Raw genomic sequence first — 23,648 nt, 5'->3', positions numbered from 1 at the left:
ACTATACTGGAGACGTTAACACAATAAGGCAAGAAAAGAAACGAAAGGTATTACGGATTGGAAAGGAAGAGACAAAAATCAGTTTTTTTCACAGAGGAGATTATTGTCCCAGAGAAATCCAAAGACTCATCAGATAAATTATTAGAATTAATGTTATTTTAACAGAGTTGATAGATACAAAAACAGCATAAAAATGAATGCATTTCTGTTTATAAGCCACAATCAGAAAATCTAATAATTTTTAAAAGATGCCATTTACAATAGCATCCAAAATGTGAAGTACCTAGGAATAAATTTAGTAAAATATTTACAAAATCTTTGGAGAAAATTATAAAAATGTTTGAAGACATTAAAGAAAAAAACCTAAATTAGTGAAAGAAATAAGATCAATGGATTAGAAGGCTCAGTATTGTAAAGTTGTCAATTCTCCCCAAACTGATATATAGATTCAATGCAATTCCAATAAAAATCCCAACAGGTTTTTTGTGGAACTTGACAAGCTGATTCTAAAATTAATATGGAAGAGAAAAGATTCAAGAATAGCCAAGACATTCCTGAAGAAGAAGAACAAGGTGAGGAGACCCGCCTTACCAGTATAAAGAGTCATTATAAAGTTTAGTAATTAAGACAGTTTTGTATTGGCACTGGAATAGATTGACCAGCGGAATAAAATAGAGAACCCAGAAGCAGATTCATATGTAAAGGGAAACCTATTTGTGACAAATGCTGTTGTAGTTTTGCTGGGGTAGAGGATGGTCTTTACAATAAATAGAGCTCAGACAATTGGGTAACCCCATGGGAATAAATGAAATTGAATTCCTGTCTTGTACCAAAAATCAGTCCCAGTTGATGTAAACACTGAAATTTAAAGGAAAAAATGTAGAGACAATAATGTAGGAAAATATACTATGATCTCACATAAGAAGGTGTTCTTAAGACTTAAAATGTTTATAAAGGGAAAGACTGATCAACTTGACTACATTAAAATGCAAAACTTCTGTTCATAAATAAATACTATAAAGAAAATGAAGGGGCAGGCCACAAACTTGGTAAAAAATACTTGTAACACTTATAACTGATAAAGAATGAGTTTCCAGAACACATAAAGAACTTCTACAAAGTAGTAAGAAGATAAATAATCCAGTAGAAAGATGGGGAAACACTCAACTAGGTTCTTCACAGAAGAGGAAACCCTGTTGACCAGTAAACTATGAAATGATGGTGAACCTCATTAATAATCAGAGAAATATAAATTAAACCTACATTTGATACATTTAAAGTCTGACCGTAGCAAATGTTGACAAGGATACGGAATAACTGGAATACTTTACATTGCTGGTGGGAGTGTAAATTGGTACAGCTGCTATGAAAAACAATTTGGCCTCATCTGGTAAGGTTAAAGATAGTCATACCTGAAACTCTTGCAAATGTGCATGAGGAAACACATACAGTTAGTGCTCAAAGCAGGATGGTTAACTGTAAACAACCCAAATATTCACCAGTAGTAGAATGGATAAATAAATGTTGGTATGGTCTAAAAATGGAGGACTACAAAGTAGTTAAAATGAATGAACTTTGGCTACATGGAACAACCTGAGTGGAATCTTCAGAACATAATGTTGGGCAAAAAAAGCAAGTCACCATTTATCATTGCATTTTTATCAAAAAATAGACTGAACAATAAAAATATATATTTTTAAGGATACAGAATATATGGATACAAATAAAGCAAGGGGATAATAAATACAAAATTCCAAGTTTACTTGTGAGAGGAGAAGGAAAAGGACATGATGAGGAAGGGCCCAAAGAGAACTTATAAGTTAAATTGGGTGGTGGATATACTTTTTAAAAAAATAATTGTAAAAATTGAAAAAAAAATTTTTTTAACTGACACTTTTTAAAAAATGACAGCCTTGCTTCCAGTAAAGGCCTGAGCAAGGGATGAAGTGGTCTTTGATGCCACCTACTGTTTGTGGAGAATTTAACATCTTAGAGCCTTCTGGTTCAGCTGCTTCTGCCCAGTTCTCGAGGCTGGGATTTTCAGAGTAGAAGCTAAAAGTAGGATTCCCCTTGTTTTCATCCTTGACCTAAGCTCTTTAATCTGATATTTTACATCTAGTACAGTGTTCTCTAAAGCAAATCTTTTATTTCCTCTTGTCAAACAGTGACTCCTGTTTCTTCCTAACTTTCCTTTTAGGAGCCTCAGCCTACCTGGAGACCTAATTTTTCTTCATCATGACTGGGGGAGCTAGGGGTGCTGACAGGACTTTGAGATGTGGTCATTGTCATTACTGACCCTGAGGACTATTTTCAAGAATCTTGTTATCACTACATCTGTTCTACATCATTTTAGACAAGGAATGTACAGGAAAAGTAATGCCTCAGGATTAGTCTTGAGGGCTTTTAAAAACTTGTGTCTCATCCTGCCCTGCATCAAGGTGGAAATCTAGCCTATCCGGGTGAAGAGAAGGCAAACTGTGGGTGAACTGGGAAATTCCAATCTTCCGGTCCAGGAAACTCCTTTTTCCCCTTTATGTATTGACAGCAGTGGGTCTAAAGAAATTGGCTTTCTTAGTAAAATAACAGGCAGAACCTCCAGGGTTTTAACTCTGAAAAGAAAATCTCTTGAATAAGTGAAGGTAGATAGACTATGAGACCTTGACTCTGGTTATCTTGGGATATTTCACTTTAATTTCTCCTACCACTATCTTGCTGGTTCCTAGGAAGTATATTTGCTCCTTCTTAAAACTCTTGTTTCTTTCTGGCGAAATTGGTTCCTTTTAGGCTGGCATTTCCTTTACTTAATCTTTTTTATTATTTTTATCCAAGCTAGAAACCTGAGAGTCATCCTTCATTCCTGTCTCTTTCTCTCCCCAACTTTTGTCCATTCCATCTCTAAATCTAGTCATTCTGACTTCATAATATATCTCAAAGGCATCTATTTCCTTGTACCATCATCTTTCCACATTCTGTACTTGCCTTCCTCCCAGCCCATTTTCCATGTAGCAGCCAGAGTGATTCTTTAACAGGTAAAGTGGATTGCAGTTTATAAAAACCTTGAATGGTTTCCTCGTGCACTTAAAGTAAAATTCAAACTTCTATTCAAGGACCTATGTAGAAATATGTGATCAACCTTGTCAAAAAACTCATCTCCTCCCACTTCCTCTTGCCATCTCCACCAGCAACATTTTATACATAACACCCTCACTGACACTTTATTTCCTCACACAAACCAAGCCTTCTCCTGCCTCTGGGTCATCATACATGCTGTTCTTTGCCTGGCATACTCTTTTCCATACTCATCCTTCCTCATAGAGACCTACCCTTAATCTGTATTGGGGTATTCCTTGGGCTTTCTGATACTTTCTCTAATAACCTGTTCTCTCATTGCATTTATCATGGTATGTAATTTTATATTTACTTGTTTTATTTATTTAATATCTGTCTTTCACCCACAAGTTTGCATTGTTCATGAGAGCAAGAACTGTGTATATGATTTGATTCACCGCTGTTTGCTCTGTACCTAACTCCGTACCTAATAGGTACACATTATATGTTTGTTGAAGGAATGAATGAAAAGTAATACATGAACCATAATTTACTTAACTGTTCTCCTACTGCTGAATACTAAGGTTGTTTTCAGTTTGGGGTCATTCTAAATAATGATGAAGTAAATAATTTGAACATAGAGATTTTTTTTATTTAGGCTAGAATCCAGATTTGCTAGGTCAAAGGGTATGAATATTTTTAAAGCTTTAAGACATATTTCCAAATCACTTATCAGGAAGGTTGTCTAGGTTGTAATTTTAAACTATTTCTCTTTTTGCTTTCTTAGTTTTGAATATATAGAACACAGAAGAAAACAGTTCAAATAATAAAGTTTAGCTTCCTACTCCTATAAAACGAATTTATTGAATGCTTATTCTATGCCAAACATGAGATTATCTTATTTACTCCTTATGTAGCGGATACTATTGTCCCAATTTTATGGGAAACTTTGGCCGATTTGCTCAAGTTCATACAATCCAGACTATCTCATGTCAAACCATTTATACTTACCCACATACCTCCCAGTGCTAGCTGATTTACATTTGCTCCAAAACTGTTGCAGATTCAGTGTTACCTCATCCAAGTCCTCTGCTTCCTAACTGCTGCATCCATGTGAATGCCCTCTCACCCACTCACCTGTCCTTGCTTCCTTACCACATGATGCTAGAGGCTGGGCTGCCATACCCCCTTGTCAGGCTCCTAACTCAACTGACCATCCAGACCCCTCCTGTGTGGTTTACTCTGAGATACATCTCCAGCTTTGCATGGTGGTCAGCATGGGGATAAATGGCCCATCCTTTCAGTTATGTCCCCAGTCCCATATACTGGGGTGGTCCATTTTGACCCAGCATTGCAACATGCTCCTAACCACATAGTAATCATATAAAGAGCATGCTGTGCTTATAGTAACAGGAAAGGCTTTCTGCCCTCTGGGCATTCAAACTCTAAGGAGCTTAGAAGCTATTTAGAAGAGAGGTGCACTCTCTGTATTAGGTGCAAGTATTCACCTGGGCACATCTTTCCCCCCCCCCAAGAAAAGGTAGAACTTGCTGCCAGGTCAGAGTATGGTGCAGCAGTTTACATGTTTGGTGTTTATCCCTTTTAATAACTTCTGTAATTTCTCTTAACCTTTCAGGCTCTCCCTGCTTGTCCTATCCAGGCCACCTGTGAAGCTGCCTCCAAGGAGGAGAACAAGGAAAAAAATCGATATGTAAACATCTTGCCTTGTGAGTGTTTGTAGGGTTTCTTGGGATGTAACCTGAAACTGCATCTGTAGCCAGATTTTCTGAGGATGGAAAGAATCTTGTAATTGATCATAGGAAGGCTGGTAATAAGAATAGAGTCAAGCCTTTGGACTGTAAGAGCCTTTATGGCTCCCCAGGCAACCCCAGGTGCTCATAAAGTCAATAGGGGTGCTTGACCAGGTTTTTTATGGCAGGCCTAAAGTTTCTGGGAAGTTAAGGAGAGCAGTTTCACTAAGACCAGACAGCAAGTGCATGGTTGTTGTGGGGGTTTTTTGTTGCTCATTGCAAAGAAATTCCAATTCAGAGTTCTCTTTGTAACTCCTTCCCAGAGTTAGCCATTGCTAATCAGTTTATCTATAACCTAACAGACATTTTTCTAGGCTAGTGGTCTCCAGAATGGAATATGCATAATCTAGTGGGATGTGAGAGCAAAATGTTTGAACTTTGCTTTTTTTTTTTTTTTTTTTTTTTTGCGGTACGCGGGCCTCTCACTGTTGTGGCCTCTTCCGTTGCGGAGCACAGGCTCCGGACGCGCAGGCCCAGTGGCCATGGCTCACGGGCACAGCCGCTCCACGGCATGTGGGATCTTCCCGGACCGGGGCACGATCCCGTGTCCCTTGCATCGGCAGGCGGACTCTCAACCACTGCGCCACCAGGGAAGCCCTGCTTTATCTTTTATAATTGCTTTTTTAAAAAACTCATCCTTTAAATAATTCCTGGTGCAATTTTGGGTGCATAATATATTAAATACCACTGTACTAGGCATTTACAGATACTTATGTCTTATTTGTGTATAAATGCATGTATATATGTTATATATTTTTAGTATAACTGGTATGCTGTATACATTGCTTTGACTTTTTTCTTTTTTTTCCCAATATATATTGGAAAATAAGTCAGATGGAGAAAGATAAATACCATATGATTTCACTCATGTGGAATCTAAAAAAACAAAACAAAACAAACACAAACTCATAGATACAGAGAACAGATTATTGGTTACCAGAGGGGGAGGGGGTTGGAGGTGGGTGAAATGGATTGGTGGGGGGGTCCTACTGTAATGTGATGGATGGTAGCTAGACTTGTGGTGGTGATCACTATAGTTATTACAGATGTTGAACTATAATGCTATATACCTGAAATGACTATAATATAGAGAAATGTATTGGTGTATTGGTATATATATATATACCGATATATGTACTGGTAATTGTCAAGAAACAGAAGTGTTCACTTTCCTTTTTATCAACTGCTTACTATTCCATATTATGGATATATCTTAATTTATTTAACTTAGTCCCCTAATGATGGTTGAGATGTGTCCGAATTTTTGCTGTTATAAATAGTGCTGCAGTGACAACTTTATACTTGTGTGTCTCTCTACACATAGTCATAGATGTCACAACTGGCCTGGTTGCATTGGGACCAGTGAAAAATAAAATTGAATTTAATTGAAAAAAAAATTTTTTTTCTAGATGACCATTCTAGAGTCCATCTGACACCAGTTGAAGGAGTTCCAGATTCTGATTACATCAATGCTTCATTCATCAATGTAAGGAACTTGAGCTTTTCTCATTATTTCCTTGATTCCTTCTCAGCTGCATGTTAGAAGGAATATTTGTCATTTCAGTTTTTCCCGGAGGAGTCTGATTTTTTTTAAAGACTGAAAAAATTTTTTTAAAGATCAGACAGTTTAAAATGTATTCTTATGTTTACCTGTCATCATTCCCAAAATTTTCCCATGCAGAAATCTGAACCTAAATGTATACTTTTCTGTAAGAGTCAGTGAATCCTTTATTGAGCTTATTCAGATAACTAAGAACAAAAGCACACCTTGTCCTCCAAACAGGACTAGAATATCTGACTCCGGGTAAGTCTGGTTAGTCATGTCTACTATGAATTGAGAGAAGAGCTGAAACTGAAAGGAGGTTTTTAGGGGTGATTTAGAGAATGTTTATAGAGATGGTGTGCAAGACTTGAGTATGTTTTATAGGCTGACGGGAGGGAACCAGTAAAGAGAGAGTTTGAAAGGAAGAGAGAGCAAGCAAGAGAGCTAGAGAGAGCAAGCCTGACTACTGAAGCATGAAGAGAATACTGATGGAATTTGTACACCCATGATCATAGCAGCATTAATCACAATAGCCAAAAGGTGGTAGCAACCCAGGTTCCATCAGTGGAAGAATGAATAGGTAAAATGTGGCATATACATGCAATGGAATATTATTTAGCCTTAAAAGGGGAAGAAATTCTGACACATGCTACAACATGGATGAATTTCGAAGACATTATGGTAAGTGAAATAAGCCAGTCACAAAACAATAAATATTGTATAATTCCACTTATATGAGGTACCTAGAGTAGTCAAATTCATTAAAACAGAAGGTAGAACGGTGGTTGCCAGGGGCTAGAGGGAGGGAGGAGAAGAGAATTATCATTTAATGGGTACAGAGTTTCAGCTGAGGAAGATGCAGAAGTTTTGGAGATGGATGGTGGTGATGGTTGCCCAACAATGTGATTAAACTTAATGCCACAGACCTGTACACTTAAAAATGGCTGAAATGATCAGTTTTATGTTACGTATATTTTACCACAATTTTTTTTTTTTTTTTGGCTGCATCGGATCTTAGTTGCGGCACGTGGGAATCTTCGTTATGGTGCGAGGGCTTCTCTCTAGTTGTGGCGCACAGGCTTCTCTCTAGTTGTGGCGCACAGACTTCTCTCTAGTTGTGTCACACAGGCTTCTCTCTAGTTGTGGCGCGCAGGCTCCAGAGCACATGGGCTCTGTAGTTTGCAGCACACAGGCTCTCTAGTTGAGGTGTGCGGGCTTAGTTGGCCCACAGCACGTGGGATCTTAGTTCCCCAACCAGGGATCAAACCCACGTCCCCTGCATTGGAAGGCAGATTCTTAACCACTGGACCGCCAGGGAAGTCCCTTACCACAATTTTTTTTAAAAGAATACTCATGGAGAGATTAGCGTTGAACATAAGAAAGGATGTTTTTTCCTCTGAGACTGATGGTAAAGGAATATAGAATAGATAGAGGTGGTTTGTAGGTGTGAATAAATCAAGCTGAGGGAACTCATCTGTTTTTTCTAAGAAGTAAAGTCAAGGTTATCTGCTGAAAAGGGAGGATGGGACTGTGACATGAGAGTACTGAAGTCAGTAAGAAAGAATACTGAAAAGGGCATGAAAAAAGCATGTTTGGCTGCACCGAGGAACTACCTAAGATGGAAATCTTTGATATATAGGGGCCTCAGTTGTGTGATTTTCTCCAGTTGTACCCTAGGATTGGTGATATGCAGAAAACATGTGGTACTCAGACAAAGGGGCTAGGGAAGTCAGTTGTTGCTTCAAGTAGTCAGCCGAGGGCTTCAGGTTCAGTAGAGAAAGGAAGGGATCAAGGACTAGGTCTCAAGAAATTGAAAGAGCAGTCTTGGGATAGGAAAAGGAGAAAGATGGAAGAACAAGAGGCCGTGGCTAAAAAATAGGCTATCAGATGGACTTCAGAAATGGAGTAGTGCAGGCACCCTCACGAGTATGGATTTGCTGAAATTCCTGTATATGTTTCTTAGTGATGGTCATATGTTTATAGTTAGAAGGAGAGGAACCCTGGTAGAAATGATTGATGTAGTAGATAAGGAAAATGGAAAAAGGCTAGTAACCAGCTAAGAGTCCCAGGATCTAGATCAAAGATTATGATGAAGTGGTTGGGAGGAACAGGTTGAGTTTAACATTATATGGAAGAGTATGGCAGTATCAGAATGTTTCCATCTGCAGGTAACAGAATACTCAGCTAGAAGTGGTCTACACAGGAACATTTACTTCTCATTTAATCCGAAGGCAGGTGTATAGCAGTTCTGGGGTGGGCTGAGTCTGTGACTCAGTGACATCCTTAAGAAACCAGGTGTTTCCATCTTTCTACTCATATCTTCAGCCTATTGGCATTGTCTCTTGCTCACAGGACGGCTACAGCAGTTCCAAACGTTTCTTATAAACACAACAAACAACATAGAGGAGGAGGAGGAGGTGGAGAATTTCTGCATATGCTTTTCTTTTTTTTTTTTTTTTTCTGGTACGCGGGCCTCTCACTGCCGTGGCCTCTCTCGTTGCGGAGCACAGGCTCCGGATGCGCAGGCTCAGCGGCCATGGCTCATGGGCGCAGCCGCTCCGCGGCATGTGGGATCTTCCCAAACCGGGGCACGAACCCGCGTCCCCTGCATCAGCAGGTGGACTCTCAACCACTGCGCCACCAGGGAAGCCCTATGCTTTTCTTTTTATTAGGGGCATGACCTTTCTCAGAAGCCTCTCCGGTACAGTGCCCTTCAGAGCCCGCAGGCCAGGATTGGATCACATGCTTACACCCTCTCTCCAGTTACTGGCTAGGGCGCTGAGATTTATCATGATTTACCCTTCTGGGGCTGAGGAATGATCACCTTCCAAGCCAATGAAAGGTAAATGTCTGAACAAAAGCATGGTTTTGATGGCAAGAAAGAAAGGGAAGGAATAGCTTTTCAGTTAGTGACCAGCCGTGTCTGTCACCATAACCAGTTTGGCTCCTTCCCACATTGAAGGTGAAGACAGACAAAAGTAAGTTGGATGTTAAGGCTGGTAAGCAAGTAAGATGGATCTATTCATGGTCATGATAAGCAAGGCACTAGAAGGAAACAAGCCTTCTCCTTTGGCCATGCTTAGTTGGAGCTCACAATAGGGCATCCTATAAAGGCTTGATGGTTATTGGAGGTTATTAATAGGTAATATGAAAGTTTAGATGAAGAGGGTTAAATTGGAGGTACTTATGAACTCAGTGAAAATAGAAAAGCAGGAAAAAGCTTATGGTTAACCATTAGTAAGAGTCAGGGATTAAAGAAGATTTAGGTTTATTAAATTCAGTCAACATTTTTTGATCACCTGTGTGGTAAGCACTGGGGGTATGCTCCAAGGTTACAGAGATAAGATATGGTGCCTAGTGTGATCTACCTACAGGTAGATCATAACCTTTAGTGTGCAACATGTGTGAAGGAGGTATTCCCAGAGTCTTTGGGACTTAGAGGAAGAAACATTCAGCCAACCTGATGAGCCAGTAGAGCTGAATATTGAAGGGTAGGTCTGAATTCAAGAGAAGAAAGATGGGCAGAAACTTCAAAGCAAAAAGAGAAGTATGAGCAAAGTCAGAGACTGGAAACAGCAGTCTTAGTTATAAGATACAAGATGAGAAGTCATGGGAGATGAGGCTTGGGGGATTGGTAGGAACTCAGTCTTAGAAGGCATTGAATGTCAAGTGTGTCTGTTGGGGTTCTTGGTTGAAGATGACAAGAGTCCACTTTCTGTCTATTCTTTTCAACAGGAAGGGGTTTATTATAAGGTAGTGTGTGGCTTACAGAATCTGTGGGAGAGTCACCAGGAACAGAGCAGCCGTAGATGTACCCAACTACCCCGTATGACTCTCGTAGTGAAACCCCTGCAGAGGTGCTACAGAAGAACTCAGTGCTTCCGCTGCCATGCTTGCCCAAAGACCAGATCTTCCTAGCACAGTCACCATCTCACATTACTCACTTCTATCCCAAGTCTTGTGTGGGACTGCTAGGAAGAAACTGGGTTCTTAGGCAGAACTGAGCTGCAAGAGAGTCTAGGGAATTTAGCTTTTAGTTTTTCAGCCTCTATAGAAAGAAAGTCAAGCTAGAAGTGGGTGGGACTGGATGCTGATTGAGTCACCTTACGGTATCTACAAATTTTCAGTACAGCTTAGAGTTTTTGTTTTTTATTTATTTTTGGCTGCGTTGGGTCTTCGTTGCTGTGCGCGGACTTTTTCTAGTTGTGGCAAGCAGGGGCTACTCTTTGTTGTGATGCGTGGGCTTCTCATCGCGGTGGCTTCTCTTGTTGCGGAGCATGGGCTCTAGGCGCGCAGGCTTCAGCAGTTGTGGCACACAGGCTCAGCCGCTATGGCTTGTGGGCTCTAGAGCACAGGCTCAGTAGTTGTGGCACACAGGTTTAGTTGCTCCGCAGCATGTGGGATCTTCCCAGACCAGGGCTTGAACCCGTGTCCCCTGCATTGGCAGGCAGATTCTTAACCACTGCGCCACGAGGGAAGTCCCCAGCTAAGAGTTTTGATTTCTAGGCAATGGGATAACATTGAAAGGTGTTAAAGACAAGGAGCGATATAGCCACATTTGTATATTGATCACTCGGGTTACCATGTGCAACATGGATTTAGGAAGGGCCGATTGAGGGCTGTTACAGTAGCATGCTACAAATGATGAGGGTAGAAGGGTTGGAGAAGATGCATCAAAGTAAAAACCACTTTGGAGGTAGAATTTAGCAGGATATGGTGATTGACTAATATATGAGAGAGTATAGGGTGATACTCTGTAGAGTGTATTTAGGGTGGAGTTTCCTTCTTTCTCCATTTCTGGGCTGGAGGAAACACCCGAACATGTGGAAACCCAGTGCTGGGCAGCCAGGGCCATATCCACAGCCCTCTAACGTTGGGTACCCTGGAGGTTGCAATCCTGCTCATCCACCACCTGCCAACCCGACCTTTCCTCCAGACCCCTTTCCCACTCCCCCAGGAGCACCCCAGGGGAATCCAGCTTTTCCCCCTGGTGGGCCTTGTCATCCTGTGCCACAGCTAGGGTATCCAGGATGCCAACCCTCAGGTCCCTACCCCCCTCCATACCCACCACCTGACCCTGGCGTTGGCTCCTGGCATGGTAGGACCAGGAATGGTAATGGACAAGAAGATGCAGAAGAAAATGAAGAACGCTCATAAAAAGAAGCAGAAACACCACAAGCATGGCAAGCATTCCTCCTCTTCCAGCAGTGACTCTGACTGAATACAGGGCCTGGACCCTTTCCTCCAGTCTCTCCAGTTCTTCTCTCCCATCAAGCTTTAGATGCCATCTTGTACTGGGGAAAATTAGCCCTTGTGTCCCTCCCCACCTCACGTCCGCAATCTGAGCCTCACTCTGCTATTCAGCCCTAACTGGCAAGGGAAAATGAGAGAAGGATTGCCATGGGCTAGCAAAGGCCATCTTCGCAGTGCTTTGATAGAACTTTTAGCTGATGAGTTTTGCAAGAGATCTAGTTTTTGAAGATGGTGAGATTTGAGCTAAATGCTGAAGACATGTGATTTTTTTATACACGTTGTGTAAATGTGTAAAATGTGATTTTTTACATTCTTTTGTAATACTTATGCTTGGGGAGATGCTGTGCAAATTTAATTATGGGGGAAAAAAACAACCTATACCTTTCTTGTTTAAAAAAAAAAAAAAAAAGAGTATAGGGTAATCCATGTAGGTGTATCCAGCATAGTTGGGCATCATTAATCTGAGCTCAGGGGAGAGATTCCAAAGCCATGGCCTTTGAAGTCATTAGAGAGAGGAGTGGGCCCTGGAGCCCACAAACCTCAGCCAAGGCACACTGGGCAAGAGGTGCTCATTAGTGAGACAGAAGGAGACCAGGAGAGAAGAGCACCTCAGAGGGCAAAGAGTAAAGCATGGAGAAGTGTTAGGTGGTCAGCGGGGTTGAGTGCAGATGAGAGATCCAGTGGGAAAGAAGGAGCAGATGTCCTTAGGACTTGGAGTATAGGGGCAGGCAATAACCTTTGCTGAAACAAATTGTGGCCATTTGTTGTGAGCTGCCAGTTACACTTACGAAACCCTTTTTTCCTCCCAACATGATTGAGGTACAGTTTATATAACAGAAATTCAAACATTTAAAATTTAGAATTCAGTGATTTTTAGTAAGTTTACCAAGTTATGCTGTCATCACTATAATTGTTTTAGAACTTTGTTAGTGGCTTTATTGATGCAATTTACATACCATAATTTTCACCCACTTAAAATTTACAATTCAGTGGTTTTCAGTATATTCACAGATGCATGCAAATATGACCAATTTTAGAACATTTTCATCACCTCAGAAGAGAAACGCTGTACCTTTTAGCTATTGCCTCTTAGTTTTAGAACTTTTTGCTCACCCCAGAAAGAACCTTCTTGCCCATATACAGTTACTCCCCATTCCCACCCGCTGACAATCATTTACCAAGCCCTTTTTGCACACAGAACCAAGATCACACATGTATCTTGAAGAGAGGTGGTGTCAGGCACCACGGAGTGGTGGCAGTAGGCACGGGGGATGGGTTCTGTGGTTTGGAGAATACAAAGGTCTGAAAGTGAACCTGACATTGGTAACAGGAGAAGATGAAATAGACAGTACAGATGCCAACTGGGCTTCCCTCCTGGAGTCTTAGGAGGACCAGCTTCCTCTCTCACCTTGAGGTGTCTAAGGGTATAGAGGGTCTTTAGAAGTGTTTTGTTTTTGTTTTTAAACTGGTAGGAATGTAGGTGCCACCTAGAGCCAACTTGGCATTTGACTTTCAGAATCCAAAGATGTCTCAGGAACCAGGGAGCCACATTTCATCTTTGCCTTGAACATAACACAAGGAATCAGTAGTTTTGCCTCATTCTAGTTATTCCTTATTGGTTGAGCAATGTCAGCATATCACTATGTAGGCATGTTTTCATGGGGGATATATAACACACTACTGGTAAAGATGGAGCGGGAAGCACTTTGGGGCTGGGCCTTCCAACAGTGCTTTTAAGCTATTCATGACCCACATGCTCCAGTGAGAACTTGGCAGCAGCTTCTCCTGAAGCAAGCATATTATACGGCTTAACATACTCTAAGAGCTTCTCAGTTTTAATTACAAGTTTAGTGCTATAAGCAGAATGCAGCATCCTGAATCAAGGCTTTATCAGTTTCCATCTTCTAGTGGTTAAAAACTTTTGGAGAATTCCTCTTAATAAAAATTTTAAAAAGCTTCTTATTGTTAACTCTAAACATGTCCATATTGAGGCCTAAAGCTTTCTCCAGTGCTGGGAAGCAACCCTGCCCTGCCCTTGTTTGAGCTGGAATAGGAAGCGGCTTCTCAGACTCGGCCCCCTCCTTTATTCTGCCACTGCCTTGCAGACTAGTATTTCACATCATCACCTTGGTATGGTATCCCATCCATGAAGTTGCCTCCCTCATTGCCCATCTTAGTGCTGTCTGAGAGAGGCAGAAGGTGATTTACAATCCTTAAGTCAAATGATTTTTCACTTACCTGGGACGTCTCAAGTGAACACTATATTTAAACAATGAGGTTGAAAAGATGTATGACTAAACAGTAAAGAAAGTTACTGCAAGTGTCAGTTTTTCAGAGGCTCCTTATCTATTAAGTGACGTCCCCAGGCTCCTTGGCTTCTTTGTCTCCCACTTCCTGTAATGGAGAACCCTCTTGTCAAACACTGGGAGCTGTTACACCATACCCATGGGCTATTCCCCAAAAACTTTTGCACCTGGGTACAGCATCAGCAAGAAAATAACCCTTTTTCCTTCCTCGTGTGGGCGCAGCCTCACATGCTTCTGACTTGGAGGGTTCCTACCCAGTAACACCAAGACCCAGATTGTCAGCAACTAAGAGAGCATCAGAACAGGGTCTAGCCTAGGAGTTGTTATTTGGATGTTCTTATACTAATGTTTGTTAATAATTCACTTTAAGAAGACTGCCTAGACCATGTAATCTTTGCTTCCTGCTATCCAAAGCTAATCCCATTAAAATTTCTAGAATGGAAATCCTTGTTAATTGCCTGGACCTTTTCACAGGGAAGGCTTTGTAAACTGGTTGGGAGTCTGGAGAATTTCATTCCTATCCATTTTTGGGTTTTCACTTCCTGTTTCTCCTCTACTCTCCCACCCCACCCCCAGGGCTACCAAGAAAAGAACAAATTCATTGCTGCACAAGGTAAAGTAAGATAATTTTTTACTCTTAGGCTTAACCATGAATGGATTTGGGATTTTTCTTCCAAATGCTAATAGATTACTCAGAATATATTAGCTTTTCTGTAATTATTACCACCTGAAAAAAATATAATCTACCTTGCAGGTTTATAACTAAGGGCCTTCATCTTGATGACTTATTGTCAAGGGATCCTTTGAAAGAAATTATTTTATATATGTGCATAAAAAATACTGGAGAAGGCTATACACACACATACAACACAGTCTAATGAGGTTCTCTGTCTTGGGGTCATTTGGGAAACTTAAGTTCAAACCAGGCTGCTCAGAATTTGAATTTGGATTTAGTCTCCAAAGAGGATTGGCCACCTCACTGGTCCAGGCTGACTCATCTCCTCCTCCCACTCATGGGCCTGAGCTCCACTATTATTCACAGATAAGTGGTCTAAGAACCCTCAGAGCAGGGACCCAATGCCATGGTCTTATACATGCTCTGCACATGTTTCCATAGCCTGAAGTTCTAACAAGTGTCCTCACCTTTGGGATCCTAGCAAAAAAAAAATCTTGATGTTTGCAGCACTAAAAAGTAATTGATGTTATTATGGTCCATCAAAGCCCATTTATTTAATCACTCAACAGATATTTATTGACCATTTATTAATATTATGTGCCAGGCACTGGCCTAGGTGATGGGGATATGTAGGGGAATAAAACAGAATATGGTCTCTGCCTTTTTGGAGCCTTTAGTTGGTAGAGGATAATTTATAGCAAAATAAACAGGAACTTTGGTAAGTGGCTATCGTGTTCAGTACGGTAGCCACTGACCACATGTGGCTATTTAAAATAAAATTTGGGGGAGCTCCCTGGTGGTCCAGTGGTTAGGACTCTGTGCTTTCACTGCTGAGGGCCCAGGGCTCAATCCCTGGGTGTGGAACTAAGATCCCACAAGCCATGTGGCGAGGCTAAAATAAAATAAAATTTTAAATCCAGTTCTTCAATCACACTAGTCACTTTTTTTTTTTTGGTACGCGGGCCTCTCACTGTTGTGGCCTCTCCCGTTGCAGAGCACAGTCTCCGGACACGCAGGCTCAGCGGCCATGGCTCACGGGCCCAGCCGCTCCGCGGCATGTGGGATCTTCCCAGACTGGGGCACGAACCCGTGTTCCCTGCATCGGCAGGCGGACTCTCAACCACTGCGCCACCAGGGAAGCCTGCACACTAGTCACATTTTAAGGCTCAATAGCTACATGTGGCTAGAGGCTACCATATCAGCGCAGATATGAAACATTTCCATCATCACAGAAAGTTCTGTTGGACAGTACTGTGATCGTGATAAAATAGGGATAGAGGTAAAATGAGGCAGAGGTGGTCAGAAGTCTTAGATCTTCCTTGCCCTTGCAGTCTCCCACCAGGACCTGGCCCTTGCCTAACTGGACCCCACTTTCCCTCCCTCTGTAGCCATCTGTCAGTTCAGGTCCACCCTCCAAGGCCCACCTCAGCTACCACCTACTCAGTGATGATTTTGGCACCAACAACCACATATAATCTCATCCTCTCTTTGTTTGTCATGGGGCCTTGTTGATGCTAAAATAGTTCTTAAATTAAGTTCACCTTTGATTTCCCCATTAGCCTTTTCTCAGACTCCCTCCCTCTTGAACTTCTCCACAGTACTTCACACTCCTTGAAACCCTCCTGTTATTTCCTGCCATTCAGTTCTCTTGATTTTTCTCACTTTTCTAAATATTGTTTCTCTAGCTCTTATTCTTCTTTCTGCCCCTTAAGTATAGTTTCTCTTCAATACTGTGGATGACTACTTCCCTTGAAACTCCATTCTTGTCTTTCATGGCACATTTCTGTCCATTCTTCTGCCTCCTGGGCTTTTTGTTCTGTCTGAACTTGAATAATGCTTGAAGATCCCCAGCGTTCTGTGTTTGACCCCTTCTTTACTCCTCCCCCTCTGTATCCTCTTTGAGAGACCTCATCTAATACCCACCACTGTTTGACTGGCTGTTGCCTCTCTTGAGCTCCAGAGCCACATTTTTTTGTTCTCTTCCGCTTGAATACCCCCACAGACTCTAGATTCAACATCAGAAACTGAAACGTGACTCTTCCTCGCCCCAAAGCTGCTTTTTCTCCTCTGTTCTTAAGAGACTGGAATGTAATCTATATTCATGGTGACTGGAATGTAATCTACCTAATCAACCAAACCAGATTTGGGATCATCCAGATCTCCTCCCTGTCCCTTGCTTTACATATGACTAGTCCTCTTGTTTCTCTCTCCAAAATCTGCCTTCTCTGACACACTTCCTTACTCTCATCTCTTCTTCCAGCTCTGTTGTAGCAGCCTACTGACTGATCCCTCTGGGCCCTAGCTTTGCTCCTTGGATTCCTTCCACCAGAATGGCCTTTCTTAATGCAAAATTTTTGTCAGACTCTCATGAAAATCCTAGAATGATTTTTCATTATCTGTAAAACAAGCCTTCCTTAGCCTGGCCTCCATCCCTTTAGATCCTGGTACCTCACCTATCTTTCTAGCTTCATCTTCTACCTTCTACACACCCTACACAGTGACCTCACTGAACTCCTTACAGTCCCTGGATGTCTCATGCTCTTACTTGCTGCTAGCCCCCTGCACCTCTGCCTGGAGTACCTCTCCTCCCTATGCCTCCTTTCTAGACTCCCATCTACTTTATCTGTCCTAACGTATGGCTCAAATGTCATCTCCTCCAGGAGATATTTCCTGACCTTGCCAGGCAGTGAAATAATTCCACCTCTGTACATCTTTCAGCTATGTGTCCACTTCTGTCATTATTTGTTTTTCTTTTTAATATTTTTCTTTTTACCAAAGGGAATACAAATTTTAAGAAAGTCAAAAGGTATTACAAGGTCTATAAAAACAAAGTTCTCCCCCCTTTTGTCTAAACTTTTTTAGTCTAAAGCAGCCATTTTTATCTGTTGACTTTTTCTTATTATAGATAACTTATTTAATCCTCTTACAAACTACCTCACACTCAGACAGACATGTCCCTTTTCCCCATTCTCCCAGTGGAGTTAAATCACAATTTGTGGTGAAGATAATACTTGTTATTTACATTCTTATTACTATGCCAATATTATTCACAGCTAAAGCACATAATATTATATAATTTTTTGGTACAGTTTTTGGTTTCCCTCTTTCCCAAGAGTTAATAATTGCCTTTTTTCCTTATTCACTTAGTTCTTTATATACCTAGCACTGATTTTTTTTCTCTTAAACTCTTTGCTAGAAGTATATATTTCCTCTCAGTACCCTCAGATACATGAGGTTTAATTTTTTTAGTTTAATTTTTTATCTTGGGGTCCTTCTAGACCCTTCTTCCTTCAGTTCCATTCTGGATTGATCTAGCCTCTGGCAGAGTAATTATCCTGAGCCTTCCCTTTACCAACACCCTGGGAATTCTGTTAGTCTCTCTCCTGTGTTAGATCCCACTTTTTTCTTATTCTTTGTTTGTGCCCTTCTAGTGACTTTCTGGAAACGGCTCTGTGGGAGGTAAATTTTAAATTTCAGCCTAAGCAATTTACCCAACCTCTCTGGCTAATGACACCCACCTCAGAGCATGGTAAGAAGGAGTAAATGAGATATAAAGCACATAGCTCACTATCTCGCCCATAACATAGGTATTCTGTAGGGGTCGTGATTTCTAATCCTCAACTATAGCATCCTTGGGAAACATTGTTCATGTGTTCTCTTTTTATTTTAAGAACCTCACATCCCCACTTCACTCCCTAGTGAAGTGCCTGGCACATACATGGTGGATACACAGGAAATGTTCAGTTAGTAGGTAGGTGGATGGGTAGATGGATGATATATTTAGCTGGGGGCATGTGGGCACAGGCTTCCAAAAGTCAGGAATGAATGTTCCCAGTTTCCCAGCATCTTTCTTCCTTTTGGTGTGTGTTCTCATCTTTGCTGTTGGCTACTATAGGACCAAAAGAAGAAACGGTGAATGATTTCTGGAGGATGATCTGGGAACAAAACACAGCCACCATCGTCATGGTGACCAATCTGAAGGAGAGAAAGGAGGTGAGTGGAGAAATTAGATAGAATGGCCCCTGATACAGGCATGACCAACAGAGGGACTGCTTTGCTGGAGTTCTGTGTTTGAGCCTAGGCTTTCCACCCTTTGTGGCTTCTGTGCCTGTCATTCATCCAGACAGAACCCAGGCCAATGTGCCTACTACACTTTCCTGTGGCCTGGAAGCCTCCGATGAACTCAGAGGTATACCTAGGGCACACCCTGTGTCTGGTGACCAAACAGCTCACCTTAGATCCAAAACATCCTGGAAGAAACACTTGGGCCATTAGACAAGGAAAAGTCACAGTGGGGCTTTTCTCCCCTGGCTTCTCTAGTCCCTCACTCCCCTGGTTTTTTTGTTTTTGTTTTTGTTTTGTTCCTCCTCCTGAGATAGCAGAGAGAGCCGTATGAACTGAGACCCTGCAGGGCACAAGGAAATGTGAGCCCCTGAACTGATCCTTCAGGCAGCCTTCTGACTGGTTCTTTTCTTTCTGTGGCTGCCAAGTCCATGCCTGGTCAGCTCCATCACTGGGCCACAGCCAACACCAGTCCTGAGTCCTGGATCAGGCCCCAGAGAGGAATCCCAATTCGGGACAGTCTCTCTCCAGGATGGCCCTAGAGTCAACCTGATACCCACACTGGGCTGTTGGATGTATTGATTGGCTTAGGAGGGATAGCTTTAGGGCTGGGCTTTAGGTTCATTTTCTCCAACCCTACCTCTGGCTCTTGGGAGCTGTCCAAGGCCTAGCCAACCAGAGAAGGCCTTGGGCCTCTCGTGGCAGGTTTTACAGTCTGCATCAATCCACCCTGGTGACTCCCTCATAGCAGGTTGCTCATTCCAGGGGATCAGACAGACTTACCCCTAGAGCATGACCTAGGATATTGTGGAAGTACAGATTTTGTAGGTAAAATGGCTTCCGATTTGCCCTGAACTGAGAGACTAGAGGTGGGAAAGAGTGAGAAGTATAGGGCTGGGGCTCTGCATAAGTTAAGAGATTGTGCTAAACAGGATAGAAGCTGAGGAACTTAAAAAAAGAACAGTTAGGGAGTTACTTGGTGGCCTGGTGGTTAGGATTCTGGGCACTGCTGTGGCCTGGGTTCAATCTCTGGTCAGGGAGCTGAGATCCTGCAAGCCGCATGGCATGGCAAAAAAAAAGGAACAGTTAAATAAGTCTGTAGCTGACTGAGGTGAGAGAAGAGGCCATAGGGCTTTCTGAGGATTTTAGTCTGGGCTTTTGTGGTCCTTTTCTTTAGGGCCTTTTGCACCTGTTGTGGGCGGGAGGTCTCAGGTCAGGGGGGTGCATGTCTGTTTCTTTCCAGTGTAAGTGCGCCCAGTACTGGCCAGACCAAGGCTGCTGGACCTATGGGAATATCCGTGTGTCAGTAGAGGATGTGACCGTACTGGTGGACTACACAGTGCGGAAGTTCTGCATTCAACAGGTACTGTCTCCTACCTCCTTTCTTGGTTCTCATTTAGAATCTGCTGACCATTAAGGGGGCAGAACAGGCCGAGTCATCCCCATCTTACTCAGGGTGGTCAGGAATTGCTGAGTGTGCAAAATGTTCGAACTCTGAAATCAGAGTTCTGGGCTCCCAGGGGATTTTTCTTTTTTTTTTTTTTCCCCTTGTTTTTTTCTTTCGGTCAAAGCTAAGGGGGGAACATTTTCGTGACTTCATGGCTGGGAGAAAAAGTATTACTGAGATGGAGTTTGGTCATCTTAGGTGTGAACCAAGTGCATCAGGAGGTATTGCACCAGTATCTTCTGGTACTTGACTTACCTCTCCTCCTTTCTTACCCCAAAGGCTCCTGACATCAAGGATGTGGTGGGCCCTGCTCCTGACCCTCCAGGGTGACCCTGGAGGCTTGAGCAAAGGTTGCCTTCAGCTGAGGGCACTGTGGTGCTATGAAAAGAGGGCTTACCAAGACTCAGGAGACCTGCATTTTAGTTCTGACCTTGCCTTTTACTAATCCTGGGACCTAGACCAGGTCATTTAACTTTTCTGAGTTTCACATTTCACATCTGTAGACTGTGAATAATAGTAACAGCCTGCCTACCCCATGGGTTTTCTGGGAAGGTTCTCTGTCCATGGTTAAAACTTGCTTGGGAAGTTTAATCCTCTCACTTTCCCACTGTCAGTGATAGCCACAGCTGGCCCTGGCCCCTAAGCCTCACCCTCCTTCCCCTGGTGCTGCCCTACCCCAGGGTATCAGGGCCAACACACAGGGATCTCTTCAATTCACAGGTGGGCGACGTGACCAACAGAAAGCCACAGCGCCTCATCACTCAGTTCCACTTTACCAGCTGGCCAGACTTTGGGGTGCCTTTCACCCCGATTGGTATGCTCAAGTTCCTCAAGAAGGTGAAGGCCTGTAACCCGCAGTATGCAGGGGCCATTGTGGTACACTGCAGGTCAGTGTGGCCTGACCCTTGGCTCCCCACTCATGTCACATTCTGCTCCCATGCTGAGAGCAGGGAAGGCACAGGGGCCCTGGCTGAGGAGGCTGGCACAGAGCAGATGAGCTCTTGGGGCGCCAGGGCAGCATTCAGAGAGACTCCTCAAGAAAACTAGGTGCTGGGTGGGAAAGCACTTGAAGAAAGAGGGAAGGGCAATCCTCCAAGATTGGGGGTGGGGTGACCACTGCTCTGAAGCCAAGAAGTTAGGTTGAGTGCTGTCTTGTGTACTTGGAATCTTCAGACCATTCTAAGTGTCAGGGTTCTCTGGTCCTGGTAACTAGAGGTAGGGAGTTCAGGGTACAGTGGAGTTGTTGGCTCCGTGAGAGTCCCAGCTCTACCCCATACAGAATTAGAATTTAAAGCCTTGAAGAAAGAGCCCTACCCTGTGCTGCCCCCTCCCTGGGTGTTCCCACAAGACATGCTAGCCATCCCAGTAATACTCCTGCTCTCTGGCTACAGTGCGGGTGTAGGGCGTACAGGAACCTTTGTCGTCATTGATGCCATGCTGGACATGATGCATACAGAGCGGAAGGTGGACGTTTATGGCTTTGTAAGCCGGATCCGGGCACAGCGCTGCCAGATGGTGCAAACAGACGTGAGTGGTTTGTGGGTAGGGGGCATTCCAGGACCAAAACATCTACCCGCCTCATGGATTACTCAGCCTCCCAGGTTATTGTAAATGGTCATCATACAGTGTGATGAAGGGCGCTTATAAATTATGTATTAAAAGAACTATGGAGCACAGAGGAGGCTGTGCCTAGGGGAATCTGGAAGGTGGGGCAGATGTCATTTGCACTAGACTGTAAGGATATGGAACAGGTCCTGAGGGAAGTAGGTATGTGGGCAGCCAAGGGAGCCATTGCCACAGAGTTGTGATGCAGCTTAGCCAGGTCCAGGAGCAACAGTGAGATCAGCTCTGTGGTTAGGGCATGGAGTTCAAAGGGCACAGCACTGGGAGGGGAGGGGGGCTGGCACAGGTTTTGTGTGTCACCGGAATTTGACAACCCCTCAGTCTATCCAGTCTGTGCTCTCTGAATGAGCAGGAGTTGGAATTGTCCTTCTCTCCAGGAGGGTACCAGAGTAGGACCCTCCCTCCCAAGTTTAAGCACCCCCAGAGGGATTCATGCCTTTTGAGTCCTGCCTCCCTGAATTGGGACAAGAGTGAATCATTTTATCTCTGCTGGGATTGAAGAAGTGGACTGAAGTGAAATGGGAGTGGGAGGGAGTGCTCTGGCACCACCAGGACCATGTGTGTAACTGGGAACTCGGGTGTCATCTGCATTTCAGATGCAGTACGTCTTCATATACCAGGCTCTTCTGGAGCATTATCTCTACGGAGATACAGAACTGGAAGTCACCTCTCTAGAAACACATCTGCAGAAAATTTACAACAAAATCCCAGGGTCCAGCAACAATGGATTAGAGGAGGAGTTTAAGGTAAGTTGGAGCTGAGCTCTTTCAGGATGAAGGATCTGTGTGACCTCCAGAATACAGGATGCTTGACTCCTTGTGGATTTACCAACAAATGGTTAATCCCCTTGCAAAGCATGTGGGTGGTTAAGGAGGTGGGTCTCTGGCCCTTTACTCATACCCTAGTCATTCTCAACCCATCCTGCATGTTAGAGTCACTTGGGTTGTGTTTAGGGGGGAAAAAAAACAAAAACAGGCAATGGTATTTGTTTTAAGTCCTCCAGCTCCCCCTCCCAGGTAATTATAATGTACAGCAAGAGCAAACATTCTCTGCAAAGTAAATATTTTTGGCTTTGCATGCCATACGGTCTCTATTTGCAACTACTTAGCACTGCTGTTATAGCACAAAAGCAGCCATAAACACCCCATAAGCAAATGAGCATGGCAATGTTTCCGTAAAACCTCATTTGCAATCAGCAGACCAGATTGGCTCATGGACCGTAGATTGCTGACCCCTGCTGTATGCCATTAGACAGTGGTTCTCAACTCACCTAAGGGACATGTCACACTCTCATCAATAAAAGTGCTCCCAGAAGCAAGAGATTCTGGATTGGGATGGGGAAGACCAACTGCCTTAAAGCACTCCTGAAGCTATAATGTACACATGAATTACCTCGGGATCCTATTATGATGCAGGTTCTGTTTCAGCTGGTCTGAGTTGGGGCCTGAGATTCTGCATATATAACAAGATGAGGCTGATGCTGGTTTATGGGCTACACTTTGAGTAGCAAAAATCAAGAAGGAACCTTGGAATAAGGAGAAGGGAGGATATATATTTGAATAAGGTTTTCTAAAGAATCTGAGACAGCCTCTGAGAGTAGAACAGCAGGGAGAGAGGGAGAAAGGGCACATTGTCTCCTATAAGAGTAGATTACTTGTTCCAGGATCATGAAATTTCAGTCTAAGGGAATCACAGGAACCGGGAAAACAGTGTTTCCCAAACACTCTTGGCTTATTAAAGACAGAAAAACAGTGTTCTGATAAGAACATGTGAAAATGATGGAGGTCAGGGCTCTGCTGAAAAGAGCAGTATGCCAGTGTGCCCTGGATGCAGGTCCAGTGACAGACATAATCTTGTCAAGTCCAGTTACTGAGATCAG

The 23,648-nt window shown here is 43.0% G+C and overlaps 1 protein-coding gene and 1 pseudogene across 7 annotated transcripts in view; both read left to right on the top strand.

Moving 5' to 3' along the window:
• PTPRA (protein tyrosine phosphatase receptor type A) overlaps window positions 1–23,648 on the top strand; it is a 184,744-nt gene that overhangs the window by 145,374 nt on the left and 15,722 nt on the right. For 5 of the 7 annotated variants that reach the window (XM_022592852.3, XM_022592851.3, XM_089896634.1 and 2 more), the window contains 8 exons: window positions 4,685–4,775; window positions 6,269–6,345; window positions 14,538–14,574; window positions 18,533–18,630; window positions 19,943–20,062; window positions 20,867–21,033; window positions 21,538–21,673; window positions 22,366–22,515. In XM_022592852.3, coding sequence (XP_022448560.1) covers window positions 4,685–4,775; window positions 6,269–6,345; window positions 14,538–14,574; window positions 18,533–18,630; window positions 19,943–20,062; window positions 20,867–21,033; window positions 21,538–21,673; window positions 22,366–22,515 — 876 coding nt within the window. Of the gene's footprint in view, window positions 1–478; window positions 573–4,684; window positions 4,776–6,268; window positions 6,346–14,537; window positions 14,575–18,532; window positions 18,631–19,942; window positions 20,063–20,866; window positions 21,034–21,537; window positions 21,674–22,365; window positions 22,516–23,648 lie in introns of all 7 variants that reach the window. The other 2 variants (XM_022592854.3, XM_089896635.1) reach the window with 2 other exon arrangements.
• LOC149747469 (proline-rich protein 13 pseudogene) lies at window positions 6,367–11,729 on the top strand (annotated as a pseudogene).

Source organism: Delphinapterus leucas, chromosome 15 (assembly GCF_059928025.1).
Source record: "Delphinapterus leucas isolate spDelLeu-1000000601 "Yukka" chromosome 15, BTC_Dleu_Yukka2, whole genome shotgun sequence".
In the NCBI taxonomy this organism is placed as follows: Eukaryota; Metazoa; Chordata; class Mammalia; order Artiodactyla; family Monodontidae; genus Delphinapterus; species Delphinapterus leucas.
The sequence above is the reverse complement of the archived record's forward strand: the minus strand, read 5'-3'. Positions and strand labels throughout refer to the sequence as shown.